Source organism: Scatophagus argus, chromosome 3, assembly GCF_020382885.2.
Source record: "Scatophagus argus isolate fScaArg1 chromosome 3, fScaArg1.pri, whole genome shotgun sequence".
Taxonomy (NCBI): domain Eukaryota; kingdom Metazoa; phylum Chordata; class Actinopteri; family Scatophagidae; genus Scatophagus; species Scatophagus argus.
In genome coordinates this window covers 4,411,917-4,431,135 of record NC_058495.1, presented here as the reverse complement: position 1 = coordinate 4,431,135, position 19,219 = coordinate 4,411,917, and the positions used below count along the sequence as shown (strand labels likewise).

General features: G+C 41.3%; 1 protein-coding gene and 1 non-coding gene across 5 annotated transcripts in view; both read right to left on the bottom strand.

The window, feature by feature from the left end:
• The window catches only part of arhgef10la (Rho guanine nucleotide exchange factor (GEF) 10-like a), a 104,654-nt gene that overhangs the window by 61,748 nt on the left and 23,687 nt on the right, over positions 1 to 19,219 (bottom strand). For all 4 annotated transcript variants that reach the window (XM_046382386.1, XM_046382401.1, XM_046382395.1 and 1 more), the window contains 11 exons: positions 19,023 to 19,131; positions 17,703 to 17,803; positions 17,129 to 17,206; positions 15,688 to 15,867; positions 14,468 to 14,584; positions 9,471 to 9,563; positions 8,289 to 8,459; positions 6,231 to 6,376; positions 5,306 to 5,478; positions 2,161 to 2,276; positions 388 to 515 (listed from right to left, as the gene is read on the bottom strand). In XM_046382386.1, the coding sequence (XP_046238342.1) occupies positions 388 to 515; positions 2,161 to 2,276; positions 5,306 to 5,478; positions 6,231 to 6,376; positions 8,289 to 8,459; positions 9,471 to 9,563; positions 14,468 to 14,584; positions 15,688 to 15,867; positions 17,129 to 17,206; positions 17,703 to 17,803; positions 19,023 to 19,131 (1,412 nt within the window). The remainder of the gene's footprint in view (positions 1 to 387; positions 516 to 2,160; positions 2,277 to 5,305; positions 5,479 to 6,230; positions 6,377 to 8,288; positions 8,460 to 9,470; positions 9,564 to 14,467; positions 14,585 to 15,687; positions 15,868 to 17,128; positions 17,207 to 17,702; positions 17,804 to 19,022; positions 19,132 to 19,219) is intronic.
• On the bottom strand, positions 1,696 to 1,768 carry trnak-uuu. Its single transcript has one exon. It is a non-coding gene; the product is annotated as a tRNA-Lys (tRNA).

Sequence of the window (19,219 nt, the reverse complement as noted above, 5' to 3'; positions counted from 1 at the left end):
GTCACCAGTCCCACAAAAGGAAAAAAATTACAGAAGTTATTCATTATTCCATCCATGTATCAAAGACATGAATTATTTGTGTCAGGTATTTACCCACCCACAGCAATATAAACTGTTCTCACTTCAAATTTACATAAAGGCAAGAAGCACTGTTGGCCCGATCGAAGGGCATATATGTATATCATAGCCTGGTTCTGCCCACATATGTTACATCATTAAAACATTTTGTGGAATCAACTCTTTTTATGTTTGTTACTGACATTGGAAAACCTTAGAATTGCTGTTGTTGCATTTCTTATGTTGTCTTTGCAGCTGTGGTCACTAACACTCTCAAATATATAAAGCACATTTTGCTTGGAGCACATTTGTATGTACAATGTTACTCACTTGTCTGGCCTGCCAGGTACCTGCAGGCGTAAGCGACATTTGTTAGCACTCTGGATCTGTTCTTCTTTGATGCGAATAAGCCTCTGCAGAGCCAGACACCAGTCCTGGGCCACAGTGGTGTTCAGATTCTTGGAAAAGACACAGAGTTAAAACTTTCATTTCTCAGTATGCATGTAATGCTTACTGACCAGACTTATACTGTAAATGTACCGTACTACATATTTATATTCTTGCACACAAACAGCCACATAAAACTGCAGTGCATTATTTGAAGCCACATAGTTGTGGCATTTTTATCTACTTAAATGTAATGCTGAATTTACTTCGACACCAGCATGACCAGCATTTTTATAGTAAAACCTGGCCCCTCAAGTCAAATAGAATCAAATCAATTTTCTGAAGTCAATGAGCTGTGCAGAAATATTTTTTCTCGTCTATTTTTTCGGTGGACAATGTTATAAATGGGTGGAAAGTGAAAATCAGTCATTTAGTGCCAGGCCAATATCACTCCTCCTGAGGATATTATGTTCATTAAGTGCAGGGAGGCAAAGGTGCCACCATTAGCCTGAGAGGCTCTTTGGTGATTGCTGGAGTATACCTCCCTGACTGTGTTATGCAGTGTATGGTACTTTTACTGTGTTAGTGGCAGACTACTGGGGAGTGTCCTGATTTTAACACTACAGGAGGGGTGCTGCAGCTTTCTTTTGCAATATAGCAAATCTGACGCTTCTATCTAGTATATCAGAGGGAACATCTCTGTGGCACACTTGATGAGGAGATATATGATAGACTTCATGCTTTTAGAAATTGATGATTCAAGAGGCATATGAGGCTGCTCTTTGATCACATTTTAAACATCCCAAATTCTTTCGCAATAACTTGAAGAGGAATAGCAGAAAGAGATTTCCCCAAATGCTTATCCTGATACCATACAAACTTGATCTCTTAGCTTGAATATGGTAATTTAAATTAACTGTGCATACGTGTACTTCAGTTTGTCTTTGCTGCCTCCTGCCTGGTTTTAAGAGCTATTGTTAAGAAAAGAAAGAAAGAAAGTGACATATTTTGTCATTGGAGGGAACTCACTCCAATGAAATTCGTGCTGTGCATTTAACCCACCCAAGTGACGTGCACACACACAACAAACCCGGGGCAGTGGGCGACCGCGTGCAGCGCCCGGGGAGCAGTGGGGGTTAGGTACCTTGCTCAAGGGTACCTCAGCCATGGACACCGGTACGGGGAATCAAACCAGCGACTCACCGGTTACGGGTCCGATACCCTAACCACCAACTGCCCCTAAACGGTTATCGCCCGAACAGGGACTTGAACCCTGGACCCTCAGATTAAAAATCTGATGCTCTACCGACTGAGCTATCCGGGCACTTAAGTAACTGCATTTCACAGAATACATGTTATGATTCATATATAGCTTTACACACATACGCATATTTTTATACTCCAGTCAATATCTTGAGATTACTGCCTTATAAATATTCTGTGACACTGAAAGAAGTTTGTAGATGAGAGAATGGCACATTTGAAAGTTGGTATGAGGCCAATTTGAACTAAAGCTTTGAATGAAAACCCTTAAAGTGGTGTAATACAGTAAATGTAACCAACGATGATCAGTGGTTTGGCTCGATGAGTCAGTTGGATTGAGGAAACCCATGTCTGAGGTCTTTCTTGCCTGAATTTATTGCATCATATATGATACACATTTTCCCTGTGAGACAGTCCACCCACGGTTTAAGTATAACATGAAGTGACACGTACCTGGTACATCCCCTGCAGTGTGCCCACAAGAAGAGTGACCTCCTCCACAACAGAAAGGTCGTGTTGCAGTTCCTGCAGCTCCTGGTAGAGCCGCGGAGGCCCCAGGAACGCTTTACCTAAGAGGGGGGCAACACACAAAGCTTAACAGGTTGTGATATTGCCAACACGTTGCAGCATTCTATGTAAAAGAATTTTCAGTATTTTAAAAAGAAGTTTATAACATGTAGTCTATGCACACTTGGGGGTAAAACAGACTAAGATGTAGAGCGCAAAGATGGATGATTTAATGCTCCGGAGGTTGTTGTGAAGTTACGTTGTGTTAAAACTCTTTCTCCCTCCTCTCTGAATCCTTGTGGAACATGTTTTGCAAATTTCAATCATGTTGTCTTTCTCTGATAATGTTGAAAACGTCCACACCCGATACAACTCCTTTGACTCTCTAGTCGACACTGTGTGGCTCTATGCAGAGGCAGCAGTTTGACATCATGAGCATGCATTAGTGCGTTGTGCTTGCTCTTCTCCTTCTTATTCTTTGTTTATTGACAGAACGCAAACCAACTTTGAAGGTGCATACCCTTCACTTACTGTATCAGAGTGTGTACAACGGTCGCCAGTCAATCCACTAGACTTATTGTCAATTAAATTTCTGTCGAACATCTAGTCATTTATACTATCTCAGCAATATATATACAATAAAATACAAAATGGTATTTGGACCAATTATCTTGATGTATACATGCAATATGTATGAAAGTTCAACGTTTCTAAACACTAAGGGAAAATAATGACATTGCCTCCGAGAACTAATGAAAGTGCACAAAGAAAAGCTGCTTTTGCTGAAACTCCCGTGGCACTGATAAAAGTGGTTCGATGTGTAGATGGATCGATCTTCATTGTTTGTTGAACTATAAAGAGTGAATTTATGAGTAAAAACAATCAGATGGAGAAACTCTTATTTGGAGCTATGATGCCCTTTCGTTGGCCAAAAGGAATGCAGGTGTCTCATTAGACGCAAAATTCAGCATTGATTTGAGGCCTGCTACTTTCAAAGTGTCTCTCTCCTACTGCCGCCAATCAATAGCTGTGTCCCCTCCTGTCTGCAATCCTCCATCCTAGATCCCCAGGCCCACATCTTCCCAGCAGCACATTCTATGAGAACTGTCTAATTAAATGCTGCAGGTAGATTTTGCTACAGAGCTGAACTGAACTGTCACTGCTGCCACATAAAAAAAAAGAAAGAGAATAGCTGAGCTGGTAGGCGGACTTAGTGAGGCATGCTCCTTCAAGGGGACCTGATGCCTTTTGTCTATCCACACGCATAAACGGAGTGAGAAGAAGAGCAGGGTGGGCTGGGATTGTTCATTTAAAGAGCTCCATTGTAGCTTTTGGGGTTTAATGGGATCTTTGTCACAGGCAGCCAGTTACATCTGTCATCTGTACACAGAAATCAATAGCTGAGACATTTGAATATAAAAGGGTGTGCGGCAAGCTGCAAGAACAATGTCTTCCTGTCCTCTCTGAGGAGATTGCCTGGACCTCTGTGCAGGTTCGTTGAGTCCTCTGGGGCTTGCTGTTGGCTACAGCCCGAGAGGTGAATGTGCTGAGTTGTAATCCAGCGTAATCCCGTTGGTGAGGCAGGATATGGTTTTCACACTCAGACACGGCTATCCACACCGGCCGCCAGGCAGGTAGCTCACTGGTGTAGAAGGCCAGAGCTCAGCGGGTCCATCCCTGCTTCCTCTGGAATAAGTCAGCAATCCAGCACTCAGCTGCTGTGCCAGTGATGCAGGCCAGTGGATTTAAAGACAATGTAGGTTCCACACCTGTATCAAAACTTTTGCCAAAACCCACTGGTATACTTCTGACTAAAAAAACTTCTGACAGCAGGTCAAAAGAAAAGCAGCCATAAGGGAAATGTAATGGGGACAGAATGAAAATGAGACAGCATGAGATTAAGCAACTGGAATGCTGCTTTTTAAAAAAACGACACTGGTAGGATTTCTGTGTGTTGGTTGCAACAGACTGGGAGAACATGCATCTCCCTTAGGACCAGCTTTCTTAAATGAAGAAGGGCATCAGGGTCTGTAGAAAATGAAAAATGACTCCATTTTGAGCCATGCTGAGGGAGCGCAGGATTTAGACGAGACGCCACTGAATGACATCACAGGGGATGGAACTATAAATAAATGGAACAGCCTGTCTGAATAAAAATTTGGGTATCGACCCCACAGATGTTCAGGGAGGTTTCTGGATAGACATGATTAAGGTGACCGCACTGTGTTGAAAAGGTGAAAAAAAAAAAAAAAGGGAAGAAACAGTGTCAGAGTCACAGTCCAGCACCTTCTGTGGGGCAAAACATTTGCAGAGTTAGAGAGAAAGCTGCATTGAAAACTAACCTTAAATGATCCCAAAACCTTGCAGCAAAGTTGTGAGTGTACAAGTATACACTACCTGAACCAAAAGTGAAAACTTAATCCAGTGAGAATCTAAACCAGCTCTCAAAACAGTAGCTGCTTGCAGAGCATGACACGAGGAGCTCTGAAGAAGGCACCATTAATATTTAAGTCATGGAGCTGCAACTTTAAAAAGCCTGTACCATTACATCCTGATAAGGTTTTGTATCTCCCTTTTCCCACGGCGCATTTATCAGGGATCTCGTCAAGCTCTGTATACACCAGAGTTTAGTGAGGGGTGGTGGGAGAACTAGTGTTTCAACCACAGATTCCTATCGACTGCTACTGGCTCTCTAATTGGGCCTAGAAAGGGTGAGAATAATCTCTGCAGATTGATGACTCCTCTCTAGATGTGTTTGTGGTCTATCAGAGAGTGAAATGAGACTGTAGGGATGCTGCGGCAGGGGGCTCTCTACCCCACATCTTTCTCAAAGATAAAACGCCTAAGGCAGATGGGAACAAGTGACCGTCATCTCTATCCTCCTCACAAACACATCCTCAATCAGAGTGACAAGCAGCACGGATGCATCTCCAGCCCTCCGCGGGACACTTGAGAACAGAAACAGATTAGCCTTGCTGAGTAAGAGTAAGGGGCTGAGAAGAAAAGTCAGTACATGTGATGAGATTAACTCAAGGATGTCGCATGGGGGACGGAATTGGACATGACTGGTTCACATTTGTTTTGTTTTTACCTGAAGTGCAGGCACCACTTGGCCATTTGGCCCCGCTCTGTTGGAAGAAGGTGTCTTTGCTTTGAGAGCCCTCCTGCCCCACCTCTACAACTTGCACCTGCTGTATAGGGGCGCTCCACTTCATGGTGTACTTGGGGCCAACAGGGACCAGGCTGCTGATATCTGGAGGCCCCCTGGTGGATACACGAGAAAAAAAAAGAGAGTTTAAAGAACCTGAGAGAAATTCCCTCCGTTTCCACATCCTGCTAACAGTATTCCATAGCAGAAGACGCTCTGTCATGAACAACACTTGGAGAGTGGGAATTACAATGTGTAGATCACTCATGGTGCGCACCAAAACTGTACTCTGTGAGAAGGAGTTCATTGCTATTCATGTATTCCTGTAATCACGCAGACAATCAACATTGTGATCGGTTTGTCAGGATCCTGGAGGGCAGACAAAGTCAACTTTGGGACACTCACGCTGAATGAGACGTAGTGTGATAATTACTTTGAAGGCTGAAGAAGAGGGTTTTAAGCAACATCTTTGACAGGAGCTTTGCAAAATATACAAAATCCAAAAAAAGAGATATGTGATCAATGGCGCTGTCACATAAGACAAATTGGAAAGAAACCAAAAAATGTTTTATGTCACTAATCTAGAACTCCTGTAGCTGTAGTTAGGCATTCTACCATTTGTTTAAAGCTGATAAAGCTCCTGCAACTCCAGATAGTGCTCAAAACCCCTAGCAGCTATTTCTCTTTTCTATGCAGTTTGCCAAAATATCCTTGCAAAACCTAGGGCAACACATTAGAGCCCTGTGCCAACTAATAGCTATTTCTCTAAACTATGCAGTTTAGTAGAACCACAAATTATGAACGCGTTAGCAAAGTATTTTTAAATGCAAAGGCATTTAGCTCGACTTGTTCTACAAGAGGGACTTACTTGACATTTATGTTGGCACAGATGAGTACATCATCAAAGAGGAAGACCTTTCTCTCCTTTGACTTCAGGACTTGTCCCCGTTCTCCATACACAGTCTCAATAAGCGTCTCACAAAGGACCAGTGACCCCTGCTCCGAGTTCAGTTGCTAAAAGATACACAGCAGTGAGATCAGAGGCAGAGGAGACAGTACCACAAAGGGCCAGTCCTCCAGAGTTCAGTGCCTGGAGGACACAGAAGTCAGGCTTGGAGGAACAGATGTCTCATCAGGGATTAGCAACACATTCATGCTGTTGAAGGTCACTTAATGTGTGTATACGCACACACACACACCTCTAATCTGTTCATGCAGCGAATTAAGTGAAAGGGAGGATTCACATTTGCCTCGCACATGTTTTCAGTGGTGAGAGCGACATGCAGGAGCTGCCAGAAATTTTTATTTGATTATTTCAAAGAAATACTTTCAACACATGCTCTGGATCATTCTTTTTGTCTGCATTATGCCATCCACCATACCACTACCACAAAGTCCAAACTGGCTTATCTTATGAGCCCTGAGACACACAATCCTTTCCACCATAACAAGGCACACGGATATAAAATGCATAAACAGTTTGCTGCATGAACACCCTTACACACATGCACCCACACACACAGACACAGTTAAAGAATCCAGTGACAGATGCAATTTATGCTACAGTATGTTGGCGACTGCTGTGCTTTCCAGTCATCCATATGTTTGGCAGAGAGAAATAGCAACAGAAAGCTTTTTTTAATCATTTTGGTCCAGCTTCTTTTATGACTGCCTAAATCAGTACTTTTAGTTTTATGTATAAGGCAGCCGCATCACAACTGAAGTGAAGCCACTATACTGCAAGCAAAAAATGGAGTTCACTTCCTGATACTCTGACGTTTGTGTTTGTTTAAAAGGCACAAATTTTAGCGAATAAAGGATCTCTCCTCTGTGTCTATTCTACGACCTGCAGTGCAGTAAAGCATGCAACGACATTTCACAGAGGAGGATGTCCTATCTGCAGGCAATCTGTAGCTGCTTTCAGCTGTGGCTCAGATAACACACAAAATGAGTCATTAGTCCGAGTGGAACCGCCTTTTGATGGCCACAAAACTGCACAGCTCCCTCAAGAGGTAGGCTGCTATAAGAATACAGCCTTAAAGTCTTCAAGCATCAATAGGCACAGAGGGCATTGCACCATGGACATGTGCATGTGTGGGTGGGAGTGTGAAAGCCATTCTCACTCACATTGTTATCTGTCCTATTCGCACGACTTAGATACTTTGAGACAAAGAATGAATATTTCATTGGATGGTTATGGGGGCAATAGAGGAGACTGTTTCCTATTGGAATTCTGCAGTGTCACCGCAGCAAATGGAATTCTGTGTGGAGTGGAGGAGATTGGCCGAATCAGCTCATCTCAGAGTCCTGGAAAGCAATGGCTGATATAAAGAAATAAAAAGAGGGGGAGGGCGAGAGCGAGAGAGAAGACAGAGGAAGATGCAGTCACACTAGAGAAAGAGGAGAAGAGTGTATAAGTGGAGTGAGAGAGTAAGCAAGAGAGTAAGCAAGGGAGTGCAAGAGGAGAACAGACAGGAGGTAAAGTGGAGAGACAGACAGGGAGAGCGACAGGGTGAAAGAGATAGCTCTCTTACAGTTTCCAATTAAATGTCTCATTTACCCCCTAATTCTTCTTATTCAGAGCAGCATTTGTTCAGATTTGCAGCGGCAGGACTGTAATTTCAGTGTGGTAATGGAGAGGCAACGCCTCTGCCATTGCATTTGGTACTGTTTAGGGATGATAATGGGCATCATTTCTGGGAGATAATTTCTCTAAATAAAAATGCCTTCCTAGATTAATGTGTGGGAAAGTGATATAAGCGATTGCTATATACTAGTTTAATTTCTAGGTGTTTGGCTGACAGTGATAACAACACAGAGGAGTTAAAGGGCTCAGAGGCTGGCTCACAGTTGATTTGACTCGGGCATGTGTGCATGTGCAAGTGTGTGTACGTGTGCACGAGGGAGTGCGTGTGCATCCAGTCACCTTACTGAGCAGGCGATCACTGACGCTGCGGGCTAGTTGTTGAGTCTCTGCAATCTGGTCAGCGACTCGTTTCTGTTCATTCAGCTTCTCAGCCAGCATCTCCAGCTCTGTCAGAGCAAGCTGCAGGGGTAGACGATCCACATGGCCCTTAGGTGTGTTCTTAAGCATGTCCTAGAAAAGGTCACATAGAAAGTTTTCAGCAAAGAGAGAGAAGGTTAAAAAAAATTAAAACCACTCCCTGTTTATGATTTTATACTCTCCTCCATATCCTGCAACACACTGAAGTCTAGCAAAAATAATTTGTTCTGGTAGGGAATGTGGTCTTCGCCTTGAAAAGTTCAAATCTGGGTCAAATACTCTCTTTGAATTTTGTGTGTCACTGTCACAGATTCCTGAGGATTTAGGTAACTGTGTACACCACACTGACTTGCCAGTGGTTATACAAACCTTATAAAGCTCAAGTTTTTCAACCTGTAGGCTTTGTGGCTTGCATGTCTATATTTGCCCTGCATCTATGACCCGGTGAAAACTTGGTGCTGTCTTGATATGCTTCTCAGATGTAACCCAGCGTCCTGAGCTCTAGTTCCCTGTGATGAATGATTTATTACAAACACTTCCTCTTTGGAGTGCTGAGTTTAGGTTGGAAGAAAATGCCTGATTAACATTCATAACTTATCTTTTGAATTCATGGATAATCAATGTCTACTGAGGGATGAAATGAGCTACTCTGGATCCAGCAATTCAAACTCAAATCTTGGCTTAGAACAGAAAGATATGGCTAGCTACTTTTCAAGCTCTACCCAACAGTCTTTCTCAAACTTATTCCACACAATTTTTTTTTAACAATCATTAATCATCTTTTTGTTTATTTTACCTCCAAATCATATTCATTAAACTTTGTTTCACTCCGTATTTTTCCTCTGGTCAATGACTGGTCTATGTCCAACCCCGAGTTTGAGAGTCACTGAGTAAACCTCAGGGCAAAAGTATGTGAGGTACAACTTCTTGCGCTTTAGCTAAAATCCATAATCAATTCTGTGGCCTTGCAGCTTTGCATCTTTATTAGTGTCTGTGTTGCTAACTCTTTAATTCTACAGTTTCTCAAATCGGTAGTGTGTAAGACTTGAAGGAAATTATTAAAACAAATGAGATGATTGCCTCTTCACATCCAACATTTTATACCTGCAGGAGCAATATGAACTGAGGGAACCGCTGAATGGGCTTAACCATCAGGCCGTACAGAGTGATGCGGTCAACACTAGACGCCTGCTTTTTCTGCAGACAAAAAGAGAAAACAAAAATTAAAACATGATATGCAGTCAAAAAAATAGTCCTGCATAGAAAGACCATTAAAAGGAACCTAAACTGCTCCTACTTCAAGAGGAGCTAGTCAAAATTCTTCGTAGACCAGGTGTAGGCGTGTAAGGCAAATAATGGAAGAAAGTTTGGGTGTGTCAGTCGTATGAGAGGATCAAAAAGAAGGTTTTTGGAGTGTGATAGGTCTGATGTGTTATTGTGGGTGTAGGTCAGGAGAAAATATTGCTTTTCGGGTCAGTGCCAATTCTGTGCCACGATAACATCCATTATAAAAATCACACCTTTGAGATGATATGGCAGAAGAGCTAAGACCTGTGAGACAGAAATTTGAAAAAAAAAAAAAAAAAGGAGGGAAAAACTGTTGCCAAAACGGAAAAGATCTGACACCAGCTGGTACGTACAAGTAAATAACATATCTGTCTTCTTTTTACTTTATGAAGTCTTTTGCACTTTCAAAATTCACACATTTATTAGAATTGGATGAGTACTCACAATAGAGACTGGTAATGGTAGTGTCATGCATGAACCAGCCTAAATTTGTGATTTGCAAGCTCTTAATGCAGTATTATATTCACAAACATCTGTGCATAATTGTTCCAAGTAAGTGACATGAATGAATAATACCTGTACTTGTATGATCATAATATTCACATTATTAGACATCCAGTCACTGATAATCACATACCGCATGTCATAAAATTACCACAGTTTCCAAAAACAAGACAGAGACAAGAGCCTTGAATTACCTCAAATGTAGAGGACACCAGGCCTTTTATGGAAGTAGGCTCATATTAGAGACAGGTCTTTATTTCTAATTTGCTCTGTTTGATAAGTATATTTATTCATAGTTCAGAATGAAGACGTTGTTTCATAATCTTTCACCTTCCACACTAATGTTTTTCTACTGCATTGTGCTGTTAATAATACAAATACTGTTTGGCTGAGACATCAACACACATACATCCACAGTGACTAAAATGTAACATTAACTTTTAAGATTAGTAATCCGGAACAGCAAAGGCATGAAAATAGCATGTTTATATTGCTGAATTTATTAAAGCTGTATCTGAGGCAGGACATTGTGTCAACCACACCCCCAGCCATTGTTAGAGGCCAAGCTTTTATTTGACTACAGCTTTGGAAATGTGGTATACTAATAAACTTAAAGCCACTTTCAAAACACAGTACTTGGTCAAACATATGTCACTTATCACTGGTAGACAGACTTAGAAGTCCCTACGATACTGTACATTGTGCAATATCAATATATATCAAAATCGATCATTGCACGTTGCTCTGAGTGAGTTCTGTAAAAGAAAGCCTCTGGGGTTCTGCATCATTTAATGTTGTATTCCAACTTGCTGGTGGGTCACAGCAGTCACATTGTGAGTCTTTGGTTCCTAAATTTTTTTGGTCAGTAAAACTCTATTGCACCCACTGGAGGAGTTTTCTCACACTGTAACTGAAGAAAAATGATGATTATGATTTTCGATTGACAACCAGAGATTTCATCCCTTTTGTCTTTCATCTGGGTCAGTCAAGATTGCACAGTGTCAGTAGGAGATAAAACACCAGGGACACCTTATACACAATCACTTGAAGGAACCAGCAGTGGTCTGTGGTCAACAGCCACCCAACTATTGAATCACAGGTAAAGGTAGAAGGCAGTAATCTCAAAGATGCTATTATAATCTGCCAGATCTAATGGTCACCAAGTTGACAGATACATAACATTTCGCAGGTAACCTAAAAACCATCAGTGACCTTTTCACCTGAATGGATGAAAAGTTTGAGGTGCACCAGTAAATTCCTTACACCACAACCTGACTAATGCAAGAGGTCATCGGAGAGGGTCTTTCCTGCTTGATGTACTCCTAGTGCTTGAGCGTTGTCAAGTAAAGAAACATTTGAGGGTGAAAGGGGTTTTAAGGAGAAGCACTCCATATCTCTTTTGGAGAGCAGTCAGGCTCAGTAAATATGTCTAACACTGTCTAAAATCACCACACTGTCTGGGATGATAGAGCAGAAGTACCGTAGTTCATATGACTGATCTCTCAGGACACGACCTGAATTTTCTCAGTTGATAAACAGGTTTTGTCCATCATAGTCACTAATAGGAAATACCAAACTTAGTGATGCTTCCATCAGCCATTGGAGCCTGGTTCAACAGTTTTGACTGATATATTTGGTGGGGTAGAACTGCCTCCTTCCTATCATATCATACTTACCAATCAAAACCTTAGTCAGACATGGTCTAAATTATATTCAGCCTGATTATGTAGGATTTTGTCATATTGCTACAAGTCTTGAATCTTTGTCTGATACCAAAATAGTTCAGAGCGTATAATCAGATCTGATCACTTGGTTTGTTACAGACATTGCAGGAGAACAATGCGTTTTTTGAGGTAAAATGTGATGTGCATGTGCAATCTACTTCTCTTTACAGCTGCCACTGCCGGTGTCCTTTCTCCTCTTCCAAATCATTCCTGACTGCTCTTAATGCCCTTGTTTTTATGTTTAAATCAATTTATGCACATCAGGTTTTCCGAGTTGCGGTCGAGTCACAAATTTTGGACACATGAATACCTCTAGTGCAGATCTCTTGTTTGAAGAGGGATATAATCTCATCCTCTAAGGTTATTTGGAGAGCAAGGTTGAGTTTGCTGGTGGAACTTGCCATTGTTGTCATCTTAACCACTGTCTTCTAAGTATGTGAGCCAACAGGAAGTAGGCAGTGGTAGGCTCACAACCAGGAACAGCTATACCTCAGCAGATGGGGCAGCACCAAACAGCACAAGGTAGAGACTTGGATTTCCCTAACCACAAGAAAACCATGTCAGTGTCATGTTTTTCCTTGTAGTTACTGAATGTCACCAGAAAATATTAGACCTGACTGGCTGAGCAAGTAGATGCCCATTTTTCTGCAGTGGAAAGTAGTCAAGCTTTAGATCCCATTAGTAGGCAGAAACTGTGGATCAAATTTTTTGTCTCAAAATAAAAAATAGTGTATATTTTCTTCTTTCAATGTATAGTATATTCACAAATATTTGCTAACAACTCCTGCTTTAGAAATTACAGCTTGACAGACAGCAACATTGGTCATTATATTTTACTCTGTAAGACACATGAGTAGTGAAGTACTGAGTAGAACTGCATTTGTTGCCAAGCAACCTTAACAGAGTGGCAATGGGCTTCAGCATTTAGTGGTATGCTTTCTATGTTGAAACTGCTGGAGTCTTTTTTAAGCTAATTTTGGTTTAAAATACTTGAAACCTACTACTGATGTCAAGAACTAGAGGAAATGGGAAAAAATGTATCAATGAACCTGTCAAGTGAACATTCCCCTTCACTGATGTGAACCAAATTGGGCCCATGACACTCCCAGCAGAGCCCCCACCCCCCCACCCCCCCCACCCCCCCCCCCCCCACACACACACACACACACACACACACACACACACACATCCAAGCATCAGCACTACACTGGATGATGCTACACTTCAGTGTGTGTACCTATACAACTTCTAACACCACAGCTGGTCTCAATAATAACCTAATAGGACCCATAAATTTAAAATAGTGCTGTGGATAAGAGTAAACATTTATCCGGAGAATGAAAATCAATTTGATAACTTCTGAAAATTCTATTCTATCAAAAAGTAGATGATTATATTGAATTCACCTCCATGCTTCTCATCAAAAGCATCTCTGTATTACATTATTATGTCTACAAACTGCAACAAACTTTGAACGCAATAATCCTTATCTCTATAAAATTTCCTTGCGTGCTTATAATCGTGTGCATACAGTCACTCCTTACACAATATTTTAAAAGCGACAGAATGAAGTTTGTCATTGATTTAGTATATTATGCTGGCTGTGTCTGGACAATTAATTATTTGGTTTGTCGTCACATTGCCAGTGGGAGCTGCCACAGGCAGAGAGAGAGAGAGAGAGAGAGAGGGAGACAGAGGAATGTTTCAGCAGAAAGAAAGGGACACATGTTATGTGGAGTAACATGCAGGGCTGTCAGCTGTGTGATCTGGTTCTGTAAATCAGCATTACAGCTCAATGATCCAGGTCACACTCATGCATGAATGCTAGGCACATGGGGAATTACTCAGCACATTTAAACCATTTCTTGGCAACATCCATGCACTCTGGCACTACCTTTCCTTGTTCATGATCCATAATTAATAACTGAAACTCTAAGTAAACAGACAAATGAATATTTATTGTCTGGTTGTGGAAAGATGTCTACAGTTTTCATTTCATATATACATTAACCAGAACTGTTCAATTTCCAAATTTGTGACTGAGCCTGTACTGCGGTTGAGGTTGTCATTCATTCGCAGATTTGTCAATGTTTTATTATGAAACTCTCGTTTTTCAAGACACACAAAATAACAGTAGTGTATTGAGAAACTTGCCTGTGTCAGATTCTGACAGTGATTGTATGATTACAACTTGAATACACTACATGTTCATTATCTGCACAGCCTTGGACATGTAGTGAGAATGAGCACAGTGGTTTGTACGGCGCTTCAAACTAATCACTGCCTAAAATGAATACTGCCTGGCAGACAAAACAAATTTCACAAAATCAGAGAACATTTTAATACCATCCATGAACCCAGTGTAAATGAATAACCACCTTTTACTCATTTATTTGTTCGTCTCTTTGAAAACCTGAAAGGTATGTATTATTAAAGCATATTTTCTAGATTCGGCTTCTACTAAACAGTACAGTGGAAAACAAAACAAAGGAGCTGAGACACAATCAGGTTACTTAAATTTTCAAACAAAGAATGGAAAAACACTAAAAAAAAAAAACTACACTGTGCTTGTGGGCTGAGACTCACCTTTAAGAATTCAAGAAAGGCTGGTTTGGACATGCATGCCTTTTTAATGAGAGCCATGGCATTAGTGAAGTTGTTCACGTAATCACTGTAAACATCCAGCACCATGGACTTGGAAAACTGTGGAAACAGAACAGTAATTATCTGAATGTGAAGCAACAGCCCTGTACTGAAAGGGTCCAGGGCTTTGCCATGCTTATTATTTTGTCTTTACACCAGCATTCACAAACACTGTCATGTAATTGCTTCTAACGTCTTGAATGCCTGTCTAACCATACTGTTTTGCAGTGGATAATTTCAATGTAAAGAGAGGCTAGAAAATGGCCATTTAAGTATAGTGCTTTAAAAATTGGTTTGTTTACCACCCTGGTAAGGACAACACCCTTCACGAGCCATTTAAGAGGCAAAGCAAAGGGGAATGAGGTGGCAGAGTATAAGAGAGTGTGTACACATGGGAGGGGGCGTGTCTGTTGAGCAGTCGACACTTATTCTCTCTCTTCAATTAAATCCACACCAGACAGCCGTTAGTGGCGGTTTGAGATGTAGTATGGTATTAGCAAATTGCATGAAGGAATTAACCCTCTTTGCTCACACCCTCCTTCAGGACCCCGCCTCTCAGATATTACTACAAGCCCCACAGGAGGTACACGGCCAGATGAAAAGGGGTTCAGGTGTACACAGTCCCAGTGCTTTTCTTTTCCAGTGCAACCTCATTTGGTGGTCTTTGAACATCTTGGGATATCAATGGAATACGACTATCATGGGCTGCAGAGAAGGAGAGGGTCCAATAAGCTTCTCTAATAGGCATATAATGAACAGACCTTATGGATAAACACACAGCAGAGACTCACAACAGAAAACTCAGAACTCTGAATTACAGAGCCAAAATTTGTAAACACCTATCCCAGAGATCACTGAAGGCAGTGGAGGTATTCATCACAAGTGTAATTGATGCCATGTTCGGAGTAAACTATCCTTCTCTCTATCCAAAACTTGAAGCTCATTAGAATTCTGCCAGCAGTCATTGCGTTATTAAGCATTTTAGACTGAAACGCCAAGAAAAACATGAGTACCCAGAAGACTTTGATTGCATTAAAACTGATTGCAACAGAAATAAAGAATGGGCACATAAATATAAGGCAGAAAATTAGCCTTCAGTTTGCATTTCTACTGAACACACATGAAGACACACACCGGAAACATACACGTGCACGCACACTAACCGAGGCAACAAATAAGTCTCCAATTTTCTCGCTGCTGTCCCATTCAGCCACACGTGACGACAGTGCAATCTGGAACATGGAGTGGCACTGTGTGATCTCCCTGATTCGGTAAAATATAGGCCGGATCTTCCTTGGACTGAGGATGCGTGGATCAGATTCCATCAATGGTCTGTGGTATTCCTGGTGAGATTGTGAGAGAAAATTGTTGTTTTATTGTTGATTCGTGCATATTTATATGTGTGTGGGTGGGTGCTTAAGATGAATCAGCAGTCCACCTTCTTTGAGCATCATCTTTCAGCAGCAAAAAAAGACAACTGAGGATAACAGCCTAATATCCTGTGAACTGAGAGAAATGGGTAAATGCAGTCGCAGTGCCTGGAAGCACAACAATCCAAAGGAATCACCCATAAAAGAGAATTTGTTACTCATAAACATGTTCAGAACTCAAGGTGACTTATAATCATAAAAGCCAGAATGATAATGTTAAAAAAAAAAACAAACAAAAAAAAACAAAAAACACCAGCTCCCAGCAGACTTACAGATGCAAAAGAAACACGGTGAAAGAGGCATCGATTGATTCTTCAGTCAGCACTCATGGGGATATTAACATAGCCTACACAAATGAGTTGACAGGCTCTTTGCGGACTATATTTTTGGTTGAAGCCAGTCAACATGACTTATTTGAATCTGAAAGTGCTGTAGTTCAGATAATATTGTGTACAACATCTTTAACACCAAAAAATAATTTAACAAACAGTGGTGGTAATTTTTGCTGATGTTTTGCAGGTTTTATCTCTGCAAATCCATCGCAGCAAATGAATCATCGACAGAAGCAACAACACGGGCAAACAGCAAAACATGAACAACTGCGAAATGTGTTTTAGAACAATAACGAATGTTAAAACCCTCAGTGTCTAATTGTGCTTGTGGCCTTTCATCTTTTATGTTATCTGTCTAGAGACTCTGCATTTACCACTTGGCTGGACTCTCTGAATAACAAGAGAGATTTCAAAAGAGCTAAGCCTCCTGTAGTATCCAATGCAATCATGTCTCTTGACAACAAAGGTAGCGTATTGTATTTTGACAGTGAAGGATCTCACGGTGTATAAGGCAGCCATTGATCGCCACTGACTCCATTTCAGTAAGCGCTCTTCTTATTTCTCTGTGATAAGGAGATAACAAGTTTCCTTTTCCCCCCACTAAAGAGACACTAAAGAGGAGAGGCTGCACCCCATCCTGTGCAAGCCTGACAGTTCCTCTCTCTTAGCATCAGCACAATGCCAAAGAAATGAGGATGAGTGTTTTATCAGGATTATTTATGCCAAGACACCTTGGTAATTTGATGGATATCACCGCTCCTCTTTTCAGCGTAATTCATAATAGGTAAATGGTGAAGATATTGCATGTGGCAGAGGAGGACAACAGGGACTAAACAGCTCACCTGCAAGATTCTCCTGAGAGACTCCAGGTAGCTCCGTTCGCTCTGAATGATGGAGCCAAGGATATGGCGTCTGACAACCTGCGTAGACAACAGGCCAGTCAGAAAATATCGTACTAAGAGGACATGATGGGGCTGCAACGTGCGGGATGCTTTCAGTTAAGCACGGCGCAGGTTGATGGATTGTACTATAATCATGTATTTGTCAGAGGAGGATAAAGACTCAAAGAGCAGCAGGATTATTTGAAAGAGGCCTCCATTGGAGTGCTGATTCATAGGACTTTCTGTGACATAAAAAAGGCTATTGTAGTTGTTATAAAATACACTGCCTTTCCAAACAGAACCAAGAGGATAGAGCATATAGATATGTAAATACATCATCAGATCATTTTAAGATAAGATGAGACTTTATTTAACATGACCCAAGAGCCTTATCTCATATCTGTTGTATACAGAATGAGCTCATATTAAAGTTAAATGTCACGTACAGAATGTGTTTCTACATACGCAGGTTACATTTATTTTGGGGGTTGGAAAAAAAAATGAAGAAAGTGTAAGCAAAAACTGTCAGGTGCACCTGGTGGCTGGTCAGGCCCTCTGGCATGGGGCTCAGCTGTGGGGGAGGATGCTTATCTTCTGACACAGCCACATCCAGGTATCCTGCATCATCCTCCTCTTCTGCATACATTCACAAATGGAGAAAGAGAAAGATACAGAAGGGTTAAAAAGCGAAAGAGTGCGCATCTAAGTGTGTGTGTCGAAGAATGTGTGTGTGTGAGAGAGATAGAGAGGGGAACAACAGAAAGGCAGCGTTCAGATCTCACTGCAGCAGGAGAGATACTGCGACACACTAAGTATATTACCTCTAAAATATGAAGAGACTTCTATTCTCTCTGAAAGATAGATAGAGAGAGAGAGAGAAAGAGAGAGAGAGTGAGTGAGAGAGAGAGAGAGAGAGAGAGAGAGAGAGTGAGTGAGTGAGTGAGAGAGAGAGAGAGAGAGAGAGAGAGAGAGAGAGAGAGAGAGAGGGAGAGAGAGAAAGAGAGAGAGACCTTCGTTCGAAAAAAAACTTTCAAAACAATACTGTATCTCTGCAGGAGTAAAGGAGGCACATAGACGTGTGTCTGCAAAAACATGATCCAACATATTCTTGTTTCTACGTTGGCACAAATACATTCGACAGTCTCCAAAAAAAAAAATAAAAAATCCCCACTTCCCCCGTAACCATAAAGACATAGATACCAGAAGCTTCCACCGTTCCAATTAAAGACTTTGGAATGATAACAGAGGATTGGTGGAAAGAAATATAATGCTGCACAGATTTCCCTCGATCAACACCTAAAAATAGCAGCACTGGCCTCTTTACCTCTTTGTGATGGCTCGCAGATTTGTTTGAGGCGTGGGTCTGGTATCTATGGTTTGTGAAGCTGCTTGATACTCCATTAATGGATGCTAATCTCTCTCTATTGTTAGGCAAGGGTTCTTATAATACAACCTATATTGTGCCACAGGAGTTGCTTCACCCTCCTCCTTTGCACACATCAAAAAAAAATTACCCAGCCACAGTGTCCTTCTTAAAATGGAGAAAGCCTGTCTGTTTTATTTATTACACTCATGATCAGTGAGATCTTTCTTTTTCACCGTGCTTTCATTTCTTCCTGAAGGGATTTGTATAAAGAAAAAGTAAGACTTTCTACTCTATCTCCCTCAAACACTACATTGGCTTGGCTAGCTTCATACATAAACATCTGCTTATAATAAGAGTCAACAAGGAGTTACAAAACCCAAACTTTATAAAAAAAAAATAAAAAAAATACCCAAATAAAAAATAGAATCACTTTTATCCGAACAGCCAACTGACCAACATTTACAAAATTTTCAGACCCCGCTGTATTACCCAAGTGATCTTTTCTCTGCAGGAAGGAGACTTTTCGCATGACAGCTATTTTGGTTTTTTCAAGCCCATCCTTTGTTCCGCTTCTCGCCGCCTTCATGAACTGCTGAACCTGGTTGGAGGAAGCAGACAGAAACAAAGAAGGAGCGTTAGAGCACGAGGAACGTGCCATGCTGGGAAGATTTGATAACCTACGGTGC